The 16,841-nt window shown below is 42.8% G+C and overlaps 1 protein-coding gene across 3 annotated transcripts in view; it reads left to right on the top strand.

Annotated features, from left to right (window-relative positions):
* The window catches only part of LOC138481404 (leukocyte elastase inhibitor-like), a 459,314-nt gene that overhangs the window by 429,154 nt on the left and 13,319 nt on the right, over positions 1–16,841 (top strand). The window contains exon 8 of one of the 3 annotated variants that reach the window (XM_069613539.1): positions 4,941–5,645. The exons of the other annotated variants lie outside the window; for them this stretch is intronic. Coding sequence (XP_069469640.1) covers positions 4,941–5,345 — 405 coding nt within the window. The 3' untranslated portion in view covers positions 5,346–5,645. Of the gene's footprint in view, positions 1–4,940; positions 5,646–16,841 lie in introns of those variants that run through there. 3 annotated transcript variants of the gene reach the window in all.

The raw sequence follows: 16,841 nt of genomic DNA, 5'->3' as shown, positions 1-16,841 counted from the left end.
AGTGATCTCAGAATGAGGTATCTTGGTTCTAAATTGAATAAGGGCATCTTCAATGCAATCATTAATAATTACATTCACGTAATCAATAAAGTATGAATAAGTTGATTCACAATTAGTCATGCATTTAAGACTATTTTGCACATGCTCTGCTAACTTCCTACATAAGGTAGGATTCCATCTCAAAGAAATGTTATCCCTTTTCATTTCCATTGGAAGTAGACAGTGGTTCGAATGCCATTGATCAATATCAAGATAAGTATTAAGAACAATAGGAGCATGATCGCTATAATCAACAACACCAATATTAGCAGACTCGATTTTTGATAACAGTGAGTCAGAAACACAAATAAAATCAATCATTGAACCAATTTTACCTCTTTTCCAAGTATGTAAATTGAGGGACTGACTGAAATTAACAAAAGACATACCCCAATTCTCAAAATAATCACAAAATTGTGCTCCTCTTTTACGGCTATTTGTGTTAGCTTGATTACAAACAGGATGATGTGCAAGTAGTCCATTACATTGAGAATTGAAATCCCAACCTACAATAATCTCATAATTAGAATAGAGGGCTGAGGCATGATGAAAACAACAATCCAGATCATCAAAGATCTCCAGTATAGTATATTTCAAGGGACTACAATACAAATTAATGATTGGGATTGCATTTTTCTCATACATATTCAGGCACAGAAATACCGCTAAAACATGAATAGATGAATACACCATAGTTATTCTACCAGCAACAGCATTGTTGATTGCAATGGCTAAGCCACCAAAAGGCCTTCATCCAACACCTTTTGAGGCAGAAGAGCAAAATGAATGGTAGTTAGGAATAACTAGTGGATCCATTTTCATTGTTTCTTGAATCAAGAAGATTGATGGTAAGTTTACAAGAGTCGAAAACCAAATAGGAATATTACTAAAACCGCATGAATTCCATGAGAAAACGGTGAAAGCATACTTCTCCTTAATTTATGATGTAGTCAAGTCAGGATTTGCCGCAAATATAGTTTTTAGCAATGGTTCTAACCATGTCATTTCATTATTGGTGCGGGCAATCGTCAACAATTGAGATATACATGATTGATAATTTTTTTCGCACTATTTGTCAGAGCACCATTAATGTTCTGCTCCGTTGAGTCACATTGCTGATTGGCATATAAAAACTCATCTGCCAATTTTTCATCATTAAATGTAAACAATGAAAACCCCATTTCAAACAGTTCCCTTCTAAATGACCAAATAAGTTTCAATACATGTTCGGAGAACAGATGACATGTCATACAGAAATTATTGGTTGGGGCTAATGCAATATGATCAATGTCGCTAGATGTAATTATTCTCAGTGATGGAATTACATAAAAAAGATCTAAAAGATATTTTCTATTGATTATGGCCTCACGTAATATATCCTTCTTGCCTTCTAGCCCTATCATGTTAATGACTTTCTTATTACCAGCATTCAAACATGGAGGCCGCGCATCAGCATCAGCTGTATTAACTTGAGTCAACTGTGAACTACCACTGGGGACAGCATTAGTAGGGACCTTCAATTCAGAAATGTGATTATTGAGATTGAGAATACTTTTTAAGTCAGTTAGATTTACACTCGGAGGTTTACTAGCAGAGTCTGCAGACTCAGGTTGAGTATCAGATAGGGCATATGTAAGCAATGAAAATGATGGTTCAAGCTGAACATTGATTTTACACCCAAAAGCTTGTGTGTTTAAGATCTAATTGATAATGTCAAGTGGAGGAATACCAGTATTTATAGCATTACGCATAGAATCTTGCATATTTAGTACAACGGGATGTGTGCTTTGCAATGGTTGTTTATCTATTTAATTTGTGGCACATACAGGAACACCAGATGCAAACTCATTCTGTAAAGGAGACTTGCCATTTGATGAATCATTCTGTAGTATAGCAAGCTTTCCACTTCCATTTAAGTTAATAGGTACATTGATAGAGTTAATATCTTGGGCAATCACTGGATTTTTTAGTAATGTTTCAGAGTAAAGTAAGGAAGCCTTTTTAGCTATTTCTATATTCGACTGCTTAGATACTTTATTTAAGTCGATTTGTTGGTTAAGGGGAAGGCTAGATCTATTAGAAGTTTTTTTTCTACCAACACTTTGAAAGTAATTGGAGAGTATTTTTTGAGGTTTTACTACTTAACCTTCAGTCTCACACTTATCTTTGGAACAAATCTTTGGATCATGTTGGGCAGAGGTATTTTCAGATTCTGCATGTACCTCGACTGCAACTATTTTAGGATGGGAGCAATGATTTGGCATTAGTTTGACTTCTTTTAACTTAGCCTCTTTTTTCTGGTCAGCACCCAGATGCGATTGACATTCCACTGAAAGCTGTGCTACGTCAATCGCATCCTCACCACCACTATCCGTTATCACCAAAGTTTCTTTATTAGAATTTTTAATTTTTTCATTGGCAGATCTATGTTTTTTTTTCAGCACGTTTGACACAACATTTCCGGTTTTTGCGAAATCTTCTAGATGAGTAGCCAATATAATCGGTTTCATTTTCCACAAAGCTTGTAATCGGTTTCTGTTCATCCATAAGTTTAAGTAGGACGGAGGGGCTATCAGCAGGTGTCGCTCTTTTTTCTGGCGAGGAAATAGGGTTAGGTAGATCCAACTTATTCCTAAGATCAACTAAGGTAGAATTTATGAATGCCAGTTCCTCTCTTAGAAAATCATTTTCATTCGATGCTTCAATCACAGGACCCAATGTGTTAGCAGGCAAAAGTTCGGTAGTTTGCGTACTTTGCTCATGGTAGATCTTAGTCTTCCCTCTATGGGAGTCCTTATATTTGGAAGGAACCCATTTAGTGCAAGAATGAAACCTTCTATCCTGTTCACTTTCGAAGCAATCTCATTCATGGTATATTTAATGTCTCTCAGTTCTAAATGGGTGACAACATGGCCTTTATCTAACAGATCCAGAATTCTTATTATTACTGGAAAAGTGAAACGTTCTTGGTCTTTAGGAGTGTGGGGTAGACTGGATTCACTACCGTTATTCTGTGAGTAGGGAATACCAGGATCGGGACTTAATGGAAGTTCTGAATCAGACGCTACACCACAACTAATATTGTTTACACTTGAATTTGGCAAGTTGGACTGATGAACACCATTTCCAAATGCATTTTCTTGCAAATCACGATTTCTAGGAATAAGCGGAGTTAACAGGCCAATGGATAATCTAATACGAGAATCCAGGTCCGCCAAAGCTTTAATATCAAAATCGCTGTTATGCGAATACCCTTCATTAGCCGAATCTGGAGACACGATGGTTAAAGTATTTGGTACCATGTCCTGTGTAACAGTGTTAGTATTTCCATCTTCAACATCACCAGTTAAAGAGGGTGCTTTACATTTCTCAGTCATGGTCTTATTGTTAATATTATTGGGCTGCCTGATGCCCGAACACTTGTCACTTCTAAGACCATTTGCCATCTTTTATAATATTTATAAAGAAAATGGCAGTTGTACACTCACTCGCATAAACTTAGGACTTTGTAATCAACAGTTTTCAGTGTATTTCTTTAGATTCAAAAAAGATATTATTGCTCTACTAAACACTGCCAAATACAAAATGAAATTCCAATACTACCGTGATACAGATCAAATATTACAGCACGTAGGGTGAGCAGACTAAACAAGAAATGATATTCTTCTTAATTTGCCTACCCACCTAGCCGAACAGCCAAACAGCCAAAAACACTTGCAGGCACTTGCGGTGCACGCGTGGTGCGTGTGCACTGCTATTTTCAAAGAAGGTGCACCAATCCCGTTTAGAAGGAGGAGGAGCAACAAGCAGCTCCAGGAATGATGGCTGTAAAGAGAGAGGTAGGAGGTGAGTGGGTCTAGAAAGAGACCAGCATCATAAACAGAAGCAGTGAGTCTCTAAGAGAGACTAGCAGCATAAACAGAAGTACTAGCACGAAGTCACTGACTCCCAAAAAACGGGTCATAAAAAGAAAAACAAACGTGACTATTTACTTCTTGTGGTCCCAAAAACGCTGCGTTACGAGTAGCAGACACTTCCTCTTGCTGACTGGTCGCGTAGCGAAGGTTGTAAGTCCTGTTGTAAGTCCAGGGTGCAGGGTCCGCAGCCAAACACCCAAAAACACTTGCAGGCACTTGCGGTGCGCATGCACTGCTATTTTCAAAGAAGGTGCACCAATCCCGTTTAGAAGGGGGAGGAGCAACAAGCAGTGCCAGGAATGATGGCTGTAAAGAGAGAGGTAGGAGGTGAGTGGGTCTAGAAAGAGACCAGCAGCATAAACAGAAGCAGTGACTCAGAGTCTCTAAAAGAGACTAGCAGCATAAACAGAAGTACTAGCACTAAGTCACTGACTCCTGAAAACGGGACATAAAAAGAAAAACAAACGTGACTATTTACTTCTTGTGGTCCCAAAAACACCGTTATGAGTAGCAGACACTTCCTCTTGCTGATTGCTCTCGTAGCGAAGGTTGTAAGTCCTGTTGGAAGTCCAGGGCGCAGGGTCCGCAGCCAAACAGCCAAAAACACTTGCAGGCACTTGCGGTGGCCTCCTTTCTTGGATACTTCCTCCACTTAACTGCACGCTTGCACTTTGGAACATACATGCAAAAAAGGTGCCTGATATGCAGGAAGCCAAGGACAGAGGTCTGTGGTGAATCACTGGTAAAGTCAAAAGTCAAAAAATTCATTGAAAGCCGTGTTGATGTTCAGCGATCTGTCCAGTGGGATTGCAATGTAGACTGTTTGCACTTTGCACAATCTTAAGCACCACAACAAAGTGCACTTGTAGATGGGATTTCTCTGTTGGCCTGCTTCAGTTTAGGAGCAATTACACTTTGAAAATGTGTTTACTTGTACTGGAAGACTTACATTATACTGTTAATTTTCTTCTTGTGCACCTGCAGTTGGAACAGGAATTATCCGAGGAGAAAATGAAGGAGTGGACCAGACCGGATAAAATGGAAAACATGGAAGTCGAGGTGTCTCTGCCCAAGTTTAAGCTGGAAGAGAAGTATGACATGGGAGGAACTCTCATCAGTCTCGGGATGGCCGATGCCTTCAGCCAAGGAAGAGCGGATTTTTCAGGGATGTCTGACGCAAATGACTTGTTCCTGTCCAAAGTGTTCCACAAGGCCTACGTAGATGTGAACGAAGAGGGCACTGAGGCAGCCGCCGCCACTGCGGCTGTCCTTGTTCTTAAAATGGCTACAATGAGTGTAATATTTGAGGCAAATCACCCTTTCCTCTTCTATATCCGCCATAACCAATCCAATACCATCCTATTCATGGGTAGGTGCAGCTCCCCATAGGATGGGTATGCCCCTGTGGTGGGCCCCGGGGTCTGTGGGACGGGGCGGGATGTGTTTGCCTTTGTTTGATGGGTCCATTGGCACCCTTCATAGGATAGTATGCACTCCGTATGAAAAAAAAGTACAGTACTTTTTGTAAAATTACTTGGTTATAACTTTTTTTTAAATCTTAAGAATGGTTAAAGTTGGTATTCTTACTTAAACAATATAATCATTTCGCAAAATGACAGGAAAACATTTGATATTGTACTGTGTAAAGTTGTATGCAAAATAAAATTTGCCTGTGAATAAAGTTTATAAGTTTCAATTTGTATTCATGGGCCCAATTCACTAGCTTTCACATTATTTTAAAATCATTCCTTTCGTGTATTTTTTGATGTGAAAAAGCAGAAATGTTGTTAATTGTTGGAAAAAAATCCCCCTCTCCTTCCAGCAACAGTACTGCGCTACAGTACATAATGGCAAGCTTATATCGGGCACCCTCCTCTTGCAAAGAGCCCCGCTGCTCTTGAGCTAGGTTTGTGCTATAAACAATAAAATAAAATAAAGAAACATAAAGGAATAACTTGCACTGGAGAATTATTGTATTTCAGAAGACACTCCATATAAACTAGAAGCCGCCATCAAAATCCAATTAACCCACGTCACAGAACAGAACACCCAAGATCCGACTACCAGCTCAGCATCTTCATGTCCTTACAAGGGAGGGTAGGAGGAAGACCTTTGGGACTGTTAGGAATACCCCCTTATACACAGATGATATTTCCTCCTTGAAATACCGCCCAACTTGTATACCGTAACAGGAAGGCGCAACATGAATGAGAGTCATACAGGCCCTTCACTTATTCCCAATGTTGTAGTCCCATTAGACTCCATTGGGGAAATGCTTGTGTGCAGGTAATGCTCAAAATGTAAGTGGAATAGAAAAGTTTCTGCAACAAAACTCTGGCCAAGAGGTGAAAAACTCAGTATTTTCACATACCACGTTTTACCACTAACACAGATTGTCTCGGGAGGATAGCTCAGGAGCAACGCGCTCGCCTTGGAAGTAACTGGGTCAGCGCTTATTATAAATAACCAATTACAATTACAATGTCAAATTCGTAATGTGCTCCAAAAGAGGACGTTCTAGAGTACAGTGTCAAGATGGAGGAGTAAATAAATCTGGGGAGAGCTTAAAGGACCCGGAGTCCTGCTTCAGCTTTCAAATCTGCAACCTCCGTAAAAACGATTCCTAATACAATGAGGTCGAAAACGCGGAATCATATTTTTCTACTTTTTTACACTTTATTTCACTAAAAATAGGTGGGGTTTGGCTAAGGGAATACATGAAGGTAAGGGGAATGCACGCTTCCTGGGGAGGGGGAGGGGTGAGGTCTCACTCGCATTTATCATTTAAAAAAAGTGCAAGAAAACAAAAGGCCATTTTGTAAATCAGAAAAGAAATTCAGTGTTTATCAGCCTCGTTTTGGATTCGGTATTTTAATGTTGAATCTTCCAATCCCTATTGTCCTCTCCTGGACAGTGTGCCGCAGTTTACTCACACTCTTAAGGTTATTTTCTTGGCTTTTAAAAATTGCATCTTCTGGGGCGTTGCCCACCTGAGGTCTGTAGTTGTGGTCCCACAAGTCTCTCATTGAGGCAAGACCTTGTGCTTTCACCCTCACCCTTGCCCTGGCATCCTTCTCTTGAGTCTGGTTTAAGCCCATCCCATGCTACTGAGAATGCTCTTGTACATGTTGAAAACTCTCCTTTTTCTACTTGTCATTCTAAGCAATTTTCTATACTATTCTTCTGGATTACTATGCAGAATTTGACACTGTTAACCACTCTCTTCTTCTATCCTCACTCTCCTCTCTTGGCTTTTCTGGTTCGGTCCTCAAGTGGTTTCAATCCTGCTACTCAGTCTCTTGTGCTGGTTCTACATCTACTCCCCGACCCTTAAACCACAGAGTTCCCCCAGACTCTCCTCTTGGTCCCCTATTGTTTTCACTTTACACCATTCGTCTACCTGAGATGATCGCTTCCTACAATCTATCATGCCTTTTCTATGCTGATGACATGCACATCTTTTACTCATTTTCTTCCTTTTATGGCTCCTTCCATACTACTCTCTCTAATTGCCTCTCTATCAGCTAATCTTGCATGTCCTCCCACTTTCTTTACCTCACCTCTGCTAACATTGAGCTACTCTTCTTTCCTGCAGGAAAGACCCCTCTGTGCTAGTGTCAGGGTTCATGCCGCTCTCTGATGCAACAGCATCTACAGTCGGGGTGAGGGAAGCTTCCTACTGCTGCGGGACGCAGGGCCCCCTACACAAAGAGCAGCCGGACTCAGCTTCAGGAGCCATCTCTGACACTTCTGAGGAGTAACTATCTAGATCTAGCTCCATAATGACCTTATAGACACACTGTGATTAGTAACTTATGCACCTATATACATTTTGACTCAACATTTTCTGACCCTGTTTAAACAACCGTAGACACTGAATTGTTGCTTGGTTTGCAGCAAAGGGTTATGGCAATTAGGCTCACTTCCCTTAAATTCATATTACCACCTTCTTTCATAAGACCTGCTCTTTGGACTTCCAAATACACTGTGTGGGCCTCCTGGCAAAGCCTATACAAACGTATTCCACACAGCGAACATCGTATCCCACCAGTTGGATGCTGCAAACCTCTGCTGGAGCTATACCCTCTGAATGTGATGGAGAAACTAGTATTGAGCGCAATGGATGTTTTGAATCTGTGGGAGATCGTGTATCGGACAGGATGGGGAAAACTTGCTGCATGCCAATCTTTGAGTGGGGGGAACATTAACACGCATTTGTGTTCAGAGAAGAGGTCGACCAGCACAAACCTCTTTGGACTGCTGTGCGCTACCTACAATTGCCTTTTCTGAGGAATACAAATGCGGGATCGCATTGCTTCACTCTTACCACTGATTCTATCTTCTCTCGCAATCATCTCCTCCCTTTCTCACCTCTTTCCATTCCCATTTTTTTCCGGGTTACCCGGAATCCTTAAGCTGGGAACCTAGTGAGCTACTTTTTAGGCTACCCAGAACAGGCGCAGGCTGGGATGGGATGGGAAGCGTAATGTGTGGGCCCCTCTTTGCCTAGCAAAAAGATGGAACTCACAAAATTTAAAAAACCCTGCCAACAAAGGTTGTTCATGGTCTTTTACCTGAACACCAACAGGACTTAGATGATCCTTTTTTTATGTTCCTCTCCAACTTCTAGCCTTCCTCTAAATAATGACTCTTATTTGCAATCCCCCCTACGGATGAATCCCTACTCTCCTCTTCTTGAACACTCTAGACCTGACACCGCCTGCTCTGTCTCTCTGTTCCTCTGCGAAATGCATCCACCTACGGCCAGGAAAGCCTGGGAACCCTGGAACCCTACTACACTGAAAGCTACTAACCACCCCACATGCCACCAAAATACCCTTACTAACGCCCAAAGGGCCATTATATGTAATCACAGCACAACTTCATGGATTATAATTTATTGTGAAATGACTGATTTTATTGAGATTAACAAATAATGAATGTTAGCTAGATAAACCAATGAATAGTGTAGAGTGGCATTTCACTGAACTGCCCTAAGGAAATGTAAAGAACTCATGATGGCACCAGTAAAGACAGACACAAGTGATCACAGTTCAAGGGTGTTTATTAAACTGGAAATGCAGGGTGGAAAAAACACCTAATCGAAACCTAAATCTAAGCTGGGAGCAATCTTCGACCATCAACTAATAATAAGGCTGTCCTAGTGGCGTTGTGTCAAATAAAAGGGGCCTATACTAAACAAACCTTTTGCCAAACCTTACGCTAAATACAAAAAGAAGAGTAGGATAATGTTCTTTAAGAAAGAAACGAGTGTTCACAAAATGATAAGTCAGGATGCGATACTTGTGGTCTCTGTTCCCCACATTTTCAGCATGGGACAAGGTCGGACTTTGGAGCACAGCACGCGCTCGAGCTTTCCCAGCATGAGCTAACAGTTCTGCTTTCAGCAACCAGGGCATCTAGTGGTTAAGTTTCTTTTCTGTCAAAAAGTCTCTTGCAGCCGGGACCTGATGGGTTCATACAAACAAACAAACAAAAAGTTCCTTTCCAAAATGAGCTTTGGGATGGTGACTTTCCACCCCTGGCTTTCTCCCCCTGGGGCCTCGTACCCCTTTCAGACATCAGCCTCCCTCCTTCGGGTTCACTAAGGCTTTTCTTACTTTCACAAGTCTTAATGTCTTTTCAAACAATTCAGTGTGGACATCCCTCGGTTGGGTTTCATTCCTGTCAACACACTGTTCATTCATTAATTTCACCAAGCAGGATTCATTTCCCTTTGCTACACATTCATCTGTTGGTCAAAGACTTTCAACTGTACAGAGGATTTTACAAGACCCCCGTATGACCACTTTGACCCCTCTTCTCGCCTTTGCCAAGGGCTTCTGGTTCTGGTATTTTCAACAATCGGGTAATCGCCCAGAGTTTCCTGCATGAACACCCACATGGTGTCAGGTTCCTCTGTTGCTGGTTTTCCCCTTTTTACATAAGCCTTTCACAGTTCAATTAGCTGCTTTAGCTGCTTGCTACTTTTCGTTCAGCACAGTTCGGTTTCTTGTCGACTCTCTTCTCTACTCACCGACTGTGATGAACAGCTTGGCTTGCTTCTCCTTCGAGACAAGGTTGGTACCACGGAGACCAGTGTCTCTCCCTGTTTGTTTATTTGTTTGTTTTATTATTTATATTGCGCACCAGACCCAGGGGTATTCGGGCACGAAAGCATAAGAGGGTTGTTAAGCTTAGGTTACAAGTGTACAAGGATAGGTACAGCTGTGGTTACAATGCTGTATAGATGACACAATAGGCATGGCAAAAAGAGAATATACATTGTGTGGCATAGATCAGTATGACATACATAAATATAGTAAGGCAGTATGGTCTCATATATACAATGGGTACAGGATAGATACATGTAGGATCTTGTCAGACGTCCTGTTCCTTTAGCCAGTGGATGAGACTAGCTCTGAATTGTAGGTAGGGTCGATCTTCCCTTAAAGCAGGGGGGAGGGAGTTCCAATATTGAGCTGCTTTAACAGGGAAGCTACTCCCACCGGACTTGGTGAGCCTAAATCTAAGTACTAGTTGGAGGTTGGAATTGACCTTTCTTAGTGGGCGAGAGGCTGTTTGTCTATTAAATCTGTCTGTGAGGTATTGTGGGGCTGTGTGGTTGAGGCATTTGTGTGTCAGGGATCCAGTTTTGAGGAAGATTTTGTCTTTTGTGGATAGCCAGTTGACTGATCTCCTAAGGTCAGGTATATGGGCCTTTTTAGGGAGACTTAGGGCAGCTCTCAAGGCGTTGTTTTGAAGAGTCTGACTTTTAGAGATGATGTATTTATTGTTGCCAATATATGAGGCCTTGCAGTAATCCAATTTGGATAAGATTAAGGCTTGCGCTAAGATGATACAGTTGTTAGGCGAGAGGAAGGGCTTGGCTGCTCTGATTAGCTTGCAAGTATAGGAAGTGGCTGAGGCCAAAGTATTAACTTGTTTGCCAAAAGAGAGCGTGGAGTCTAAGTGGAAGCCAAGTGTTTTGACTACCTTGGCCACAGTGATATTATTGTTGTCAATTGTGAATGAGGCGTAGTTAGAGCCTAGTTTTTTTATGTTGGATGGTGTACCTAGGATGAGGAGTTCTGTTTTGTCATCATTCAGGCATAGACCAAGAGAGGCCATCCGGCCTGGATGATGAGGTAGACTCTGTTTACAAAGGCCAAATCCTTGTCATAATCTCCTGTCAATGGGATGAGGATCTGTATAAGATCGGCATAATAGTGTAGGTGATACCTAGACCATCTAGATCATCGAAATCGGGGCTTTGTGAAGATGCTGTACAGAGTGGGAGAAACGCAGGAGCCTTGGGGTACACCGCATGAGATAGGTGTAGGATCCGCCTATGCTATGGGCGAGAAGACTCGCATTGTCCTATTATCAAGGAAGGACTGGATCCATGCGACTACTTCATGGAAAAAGCAGGCTGTGGAGACCAGTTGGTTGCAAAGTATTGAGTGGTCTACCAAGTCGAATGCGGCTGATAGGTCAAGGAGTAGTAGAAGTGCTGTGCTGCCTTTGTCTCTTAGTGTATCTATTTGTGCCTTGAGGTCTAAGAGAGCAGTCTCAGTACCATGCTGGGGTCTGAATCCAGATTGACAAACTCCTAGGAGTTGATTTTGTTCTAGGTGGTGCTGAATTTGTAGGTAAGCTACTTTATCCAAAATTTTGAGGAGGAATTGCACTGTGGTTATGGGACGGTAGTTGGTAGGGATATTAGGGTCAATAAGGAGGGGGAGGACCCATGAGTGTTTCAGGTTTCTGGGTATGGTGCCTGAGGTGAATGAGGCGTTTATAAGTTTGGTAATGAACGGGGAGAGTTCGCGGGCAGTGTCTTTTATAAATTGGGCTGGACATGGGTCACCATGGCAGTTGGACGGTTTGATGGAGAGTATAACTTTCTCCACTTCTTTGGTAGATACTTTGCGAAAGTGAAAGCTGGGGGTAGGTAGTATGGGTGGAGTAGAGATGGATTGCAGTGGAGATGTGAGGTTAGTGTCAGTCTTGGTGGTATTCTCATAACTGTCAGTCTTAGTGGTAGTAATGGTATCTTTTTTATTATTAATTTTCACCTGGAGCTCTGTCATCTTGTTGGCCAGAGCATTCTGTATATTCGTGCACCAGTTGTTATCCTTCAGACAGGAGTCAGGAGCATGAATAGGGGATTCTACTTCTTTTAGGATGATGAATAATTCTTTGGTATTAGATTTAGTTTAGAGTGGCGAGGATGAGGGGGATGAGATTTTCCGGAGTAATATTTCTTTTATTTCTGGTGGGCGCGGCAGGAGCTGTCTTACCAGTATTCGTGGGGGTTATAGCTTCTATGGTGAAGGAGATCAGGTAGTGGTCCGACCAGGGCTGGGGCCTTATGGAAGTAATAGATGTAGGGCAGTTGTGTTCAGCAATCCAGACTAGGGTCCTTCCTCTAGTATGCGTAGGTTCTGTGATCTTTTGGGTGAATCCTAGTTCATCGAGGGAATTGTTAATTAGTACAGCATTCAAGTCTAGGGGGTCGCTATATCCGAGGTTAAAGTCTCCTAGTATAATGCATTGTGAGGAGTTTTTTAAGTTGTCAGATATTAGGTTCGTGAGATCTTCCTCAAAGGAACCTAGAGGGCGTGGAGGTCAGTATATTAGATGAATGGTGATAGTTTGATTGTTGGCGATAGTGAGTTTGGCCGTGTGAGATTCACAAGAATTAGTATTTTTATGTGTGGAGAGTCTTAGCGTTAGGCTGTTTTTAACAATTATGGCAAGGCCTCCGCCTCTGGATGTGGTACGATCCAGTCTTAAAAGAGTGTAGTTGTCTGGAGTGGCAAGCATAATTGCTGGGCCAGCTGCAGGGTGAAGCCAGCATTCGGTGATGGCTAGGAGGTCTATGTTATCATTTTGGATTAAATCAGATATATCTGTGGCATGGGCTACCAAGGAACGGCATTTTTTAAGCGCCTTTTATTCCCGGTTGGGTAGGTAGATTGGATGGCGATTGAGCTTTGTCTTTGCCATTGGAGGAGGAAGTGGTGTCTCTAAAGAGTCTACACTTGAGCTGAAGTGGGTGTTGGTTTTGGTCATTTTTGTCCTTGTAGGTGGACAAAGTATACCTTGGGCAGTTAGGGATAATACGGGCATTAGTTAGAGGATTGTAGATTCTTGGGAGTCTGGCGCGAAGTTTAAGGTTTCTTAGTTGGAGGCTGCATGGTTCGGTGGCCATGTTGGGGAGCTCAGAGGGTGCTCTTGCCAATGGTGATTGGTTCTGTTGCTGAGGCATGTTGAAGTCTTGTAAGGTGATCAGGTTGAGTATAGTTCTAAGTAGGACAGTGTAGAGAGGTGGCAGATACATGGTGGTCGTGAGGGTGTCTAGCGAGCTGGGGGTAGCGCTAGCCAAAGTTGAGCATGACAGACAAGGCCAACTATGAGGTGAGCATCAGGTGTTCTAAGGGGTCAACTATCAAGCAGATCTCATATAATCTAGCTGTGACTTTACTGCTAAAGGCCAGAATAAGACCAGTACTCAAACAATCTGAATACAATTTTGCTGTTCTAGCAATAATCAAGCAGGTTCTCCACCAATCTAGGTACAATTTTGCTAATATATACCACAATATATCAGATTCTTGGGCAGTCTAAATGCAGCTTTGCTACTATAGATAATAATCAAACAAGTTCTTAAGCAATCTAGATGCAATTTTGCTGATATAGTCCAAAGTATAGCAGATTCTTGGGCAGTCTAAATGCAGCTTCGCTAATATAGATAAGAATCAAGCAGGTTCTCACACAATCTAGATCCAGTTTTGCTAATAAAGTTCAAAATATAGAAGATTCTCGGGCAGTCTAAATGCAGCTTTGCTACTATGGGTCATAATCAAGCAGGTTTTCAAGCAAATAGATGCAGCTATGCCACTATATGCAGATATAAGTAGGCACTGGCTAGTTACTAGAGCAGATCCGTAGACAGTCTAGATGTGACTATGTTAGCATAGGTAGGAGAAAATTGTTGATGTCTAGTCAGTCTGAACGTCAATCAGGCACATTACTAATACATTCCAGTGCAGTTGAAAACTACCTCTGATTTAACGTAATGTGGAGGCAATTTACTGTGGTGCACAGATGTAGGTGGTCGAGGTAGCATGTTTCAGGTGATTATGCAGGCAATCACTCAAACCTATTAGATAGAGCTCTAATGAGGAGGCTAGAGTAGGTTTGATCGGATTGTCCCTGGAGCGGTTAAGTGTACTGCTGGCAGGGGCCGTGTGCGCATGTTAGTATGCTGCAGGCAGAGTAGAAGCAGACAGACAATAGAGGATATAGTTATAAACTATAATGCTAGTAACAGTCGGAGTTTCGTGCATAAACAAAGCAGAACCATTGCAGTGGAGTGAGCGTATGGACTGGACGGTATCACAATGATAAAGTACATTTACCCATTTTGGGAGCAATGGTGATGCTGTAATAGTCTGTAAATGTTACCTTGTGTGGAGCCAGAGTATAACAGCCAGGGGGTCTGGCAGACGGCAGACCCGGCACAAAACAGGCATAAAACAGGTGCTAGCCTTGTTTCGGTGGGCCTTGGATGAGGTGGGCCGGCTTCGCCAGCCAGCGGCCAATTGGAGGGGAAATAGGCAAGGCGGCCTATCAGGAATTGGTAGAGATTGCTGGGCCCTGGCTTGGTTATCAGCAGAGGAGGGTCATGTGTACCGTAGACATCTGCTGCAACACATGCTGGCTATTGTTTGCGGTCTTATGATTCCTTCCATGGAGAATTCACAGGCCTTGGCCGGAAAAAAGCTAGGGCACTTCTCTCCTTGTCACGCCATCGATATGCACCGTCTTTCTCCTCCTTTTGAACTGCCATGCTGAGTTAGCTCTCACGTCTTGTGGTCTGCCTTGCTCGTCCTGGGGTTTCGGGCTCCACCTTTTATCCCTGTACGGTTGGGAAAGGGCCATCAGGTGTGGGTGAATCTGGTCAATTGCCTGACCATGGCTGACCCTTGTATTGGGACATGATAGGTAAACAGCTCGGGTGTTAGTCCCTTGTCGGTCGTGTTGTGCGAAAGTGTGAAAGTGTTTGTGTCGGAAAGGGGGGGGCAGTGTTTTTGAATGTCCTATGTGGTAGAATGGGGAAAAGGTGTAAAAGGAAGGGGTATACCAAGTCTCACCCATCAGTGTCTCACTCCTACTCCCTAAGGTCCCCCATCCAGGTGATCCTCCCTCACTGGTCCACCCCAGGTACTGGATCCAATGGTGATGGCCGTGTCCTGGCCACCTGGATGACAGATCCCCAGGGACTAGACTGGGAGACACCTTCAGGTTTCTCACAGAAGTGTGCCCCTGATATTCCACTCAACCGTTCAGTGCATCCATTGGACCCTTCAAGTCCAGTCAGCATCCCCGGCTCCTGACTCACTCACTTAGGAGATGATAACCCGCTTGTTTCAAAGGTGGAAGACTAGTCAAAGATAACCAGTGCTGCAAACAGCCTTCTTCTCCCATACAAAACAGCCAATCTCTAATGTCAAGCAGAATGGGTTCCTTCCAATACCAGCTGGGTATATTACCTCTTATCTTATCCTCAATGTAACTCTGAAGTTCATGGTGCACAACAGATCCTGTGGTTTTACTGAGGGCCTGATTACGAGTTTGGCGACAGTGGTAAAATATTTGGTGTTCAAAGTTTTTTTTATAACACATTTTATTGATTTAGCACTTCATACATTACATAATGCAAGAACACGCCCAATACATAAAGTAAAATGAACAATGACTAAAATACAATGGACATAGATCGATCACCTTCAATATTCTCATTACATCGTGTTATTGCATACTTTGATCCTCACACTCATCTATTACACAGTAGTTTGGTTTATTGTGTATCCACCCATCTTTGCCATATTTTCTGGGCCTTCCCAGGGCATCCCCTGGCTGTGTAGATACGTTGTTCCGTTGCTACACAAATGTCAACATCTTTCACCCATTGTTCATATTGCGGTATAGTCGCCGAACCCCACAGCTTTGCTACATTGCGTTTAATCAAACCTGTGATCGTTGATAGGAACAGTTTTTCAAAGCATATCATGTTTCCCTCCTCATCCATGCCTAGTAGCATCAGCATGAGCTAGGGTGCAACCTAATGCCGCTGATAATTTATCACAACACTGTTGCCAGTACACCTGTATCCGGGAGCAGTCCCATATTATGTGGAAGAATGTACCCTCCTCTTGTAAACAGCGTAGGCAATTGGGGTATGTGGCTCTGTTCCAGAGAGCCACCCTTGGGTAGTACACTCTGTGTAACACTTAAAGTTGTATCAGTCTGAGCTTAGCTGAGATAGCTGTTTCTCGTGGGTACATCAGAATTGTGATCCAGTCCTCAGGGAGTATTGGGCCAATGTCATTTTCGCACTTAAATTTTAGGCTACAAAGTTCTGGCGTTGCAAACGAGGAAATGGCATTATACATCACAGATGTAACCTTAGTGCCAATATGATTGAGGACTACATTCCTCTCTATCGGTGTACAATCAGGCATGTCAGACAATGCTGGTAGGTGAGCATGCAGTGCATGTTTCAGCTGTGTGTACTGGTAATGCTCAGTGTCAGGAAGACCAAATCGTGCAGCCAGGTCTTCGAAGGATGCCAGCTTGCCCTCCGCAATCACATCCCCAACCTTGATTATTCCCTTCGATTCCCAGGCTGGCCATGCCGGGAGTTTACCTATTTCGAGTGGAGTCCTTTTTCCCCATATTTCTTGCAGTGTGGTGATTTTGCCGTCCCAACCAATACGTCTGTGGGTTTCTTTCCAGATCAGCGCCGTGTGCGTTGTCATGGTGCGGGGAAGTGGGGGTTTCAGTGTTTGATAGATGCTTCCTAAAGGGGACATC

This window comes from Ambystoma mexicanum, chromosome 5p, assembly GCF_040938575.1.
Source record: "Ambystoma mexicanum isolate Mex_15411 chromosome 5p, UKY_AmexF1_1, whole genome shotgun sequence".
Lineage (NCBI taxonomy): Eukaryota > Metazoa > Chordata > Amphibia > Caudata > Ambystomatidae > Ambystoma > Ambystoma mexicanum.
This window is presented reverse-complemented; position numbering and strand designations above follow the sequence as displayed.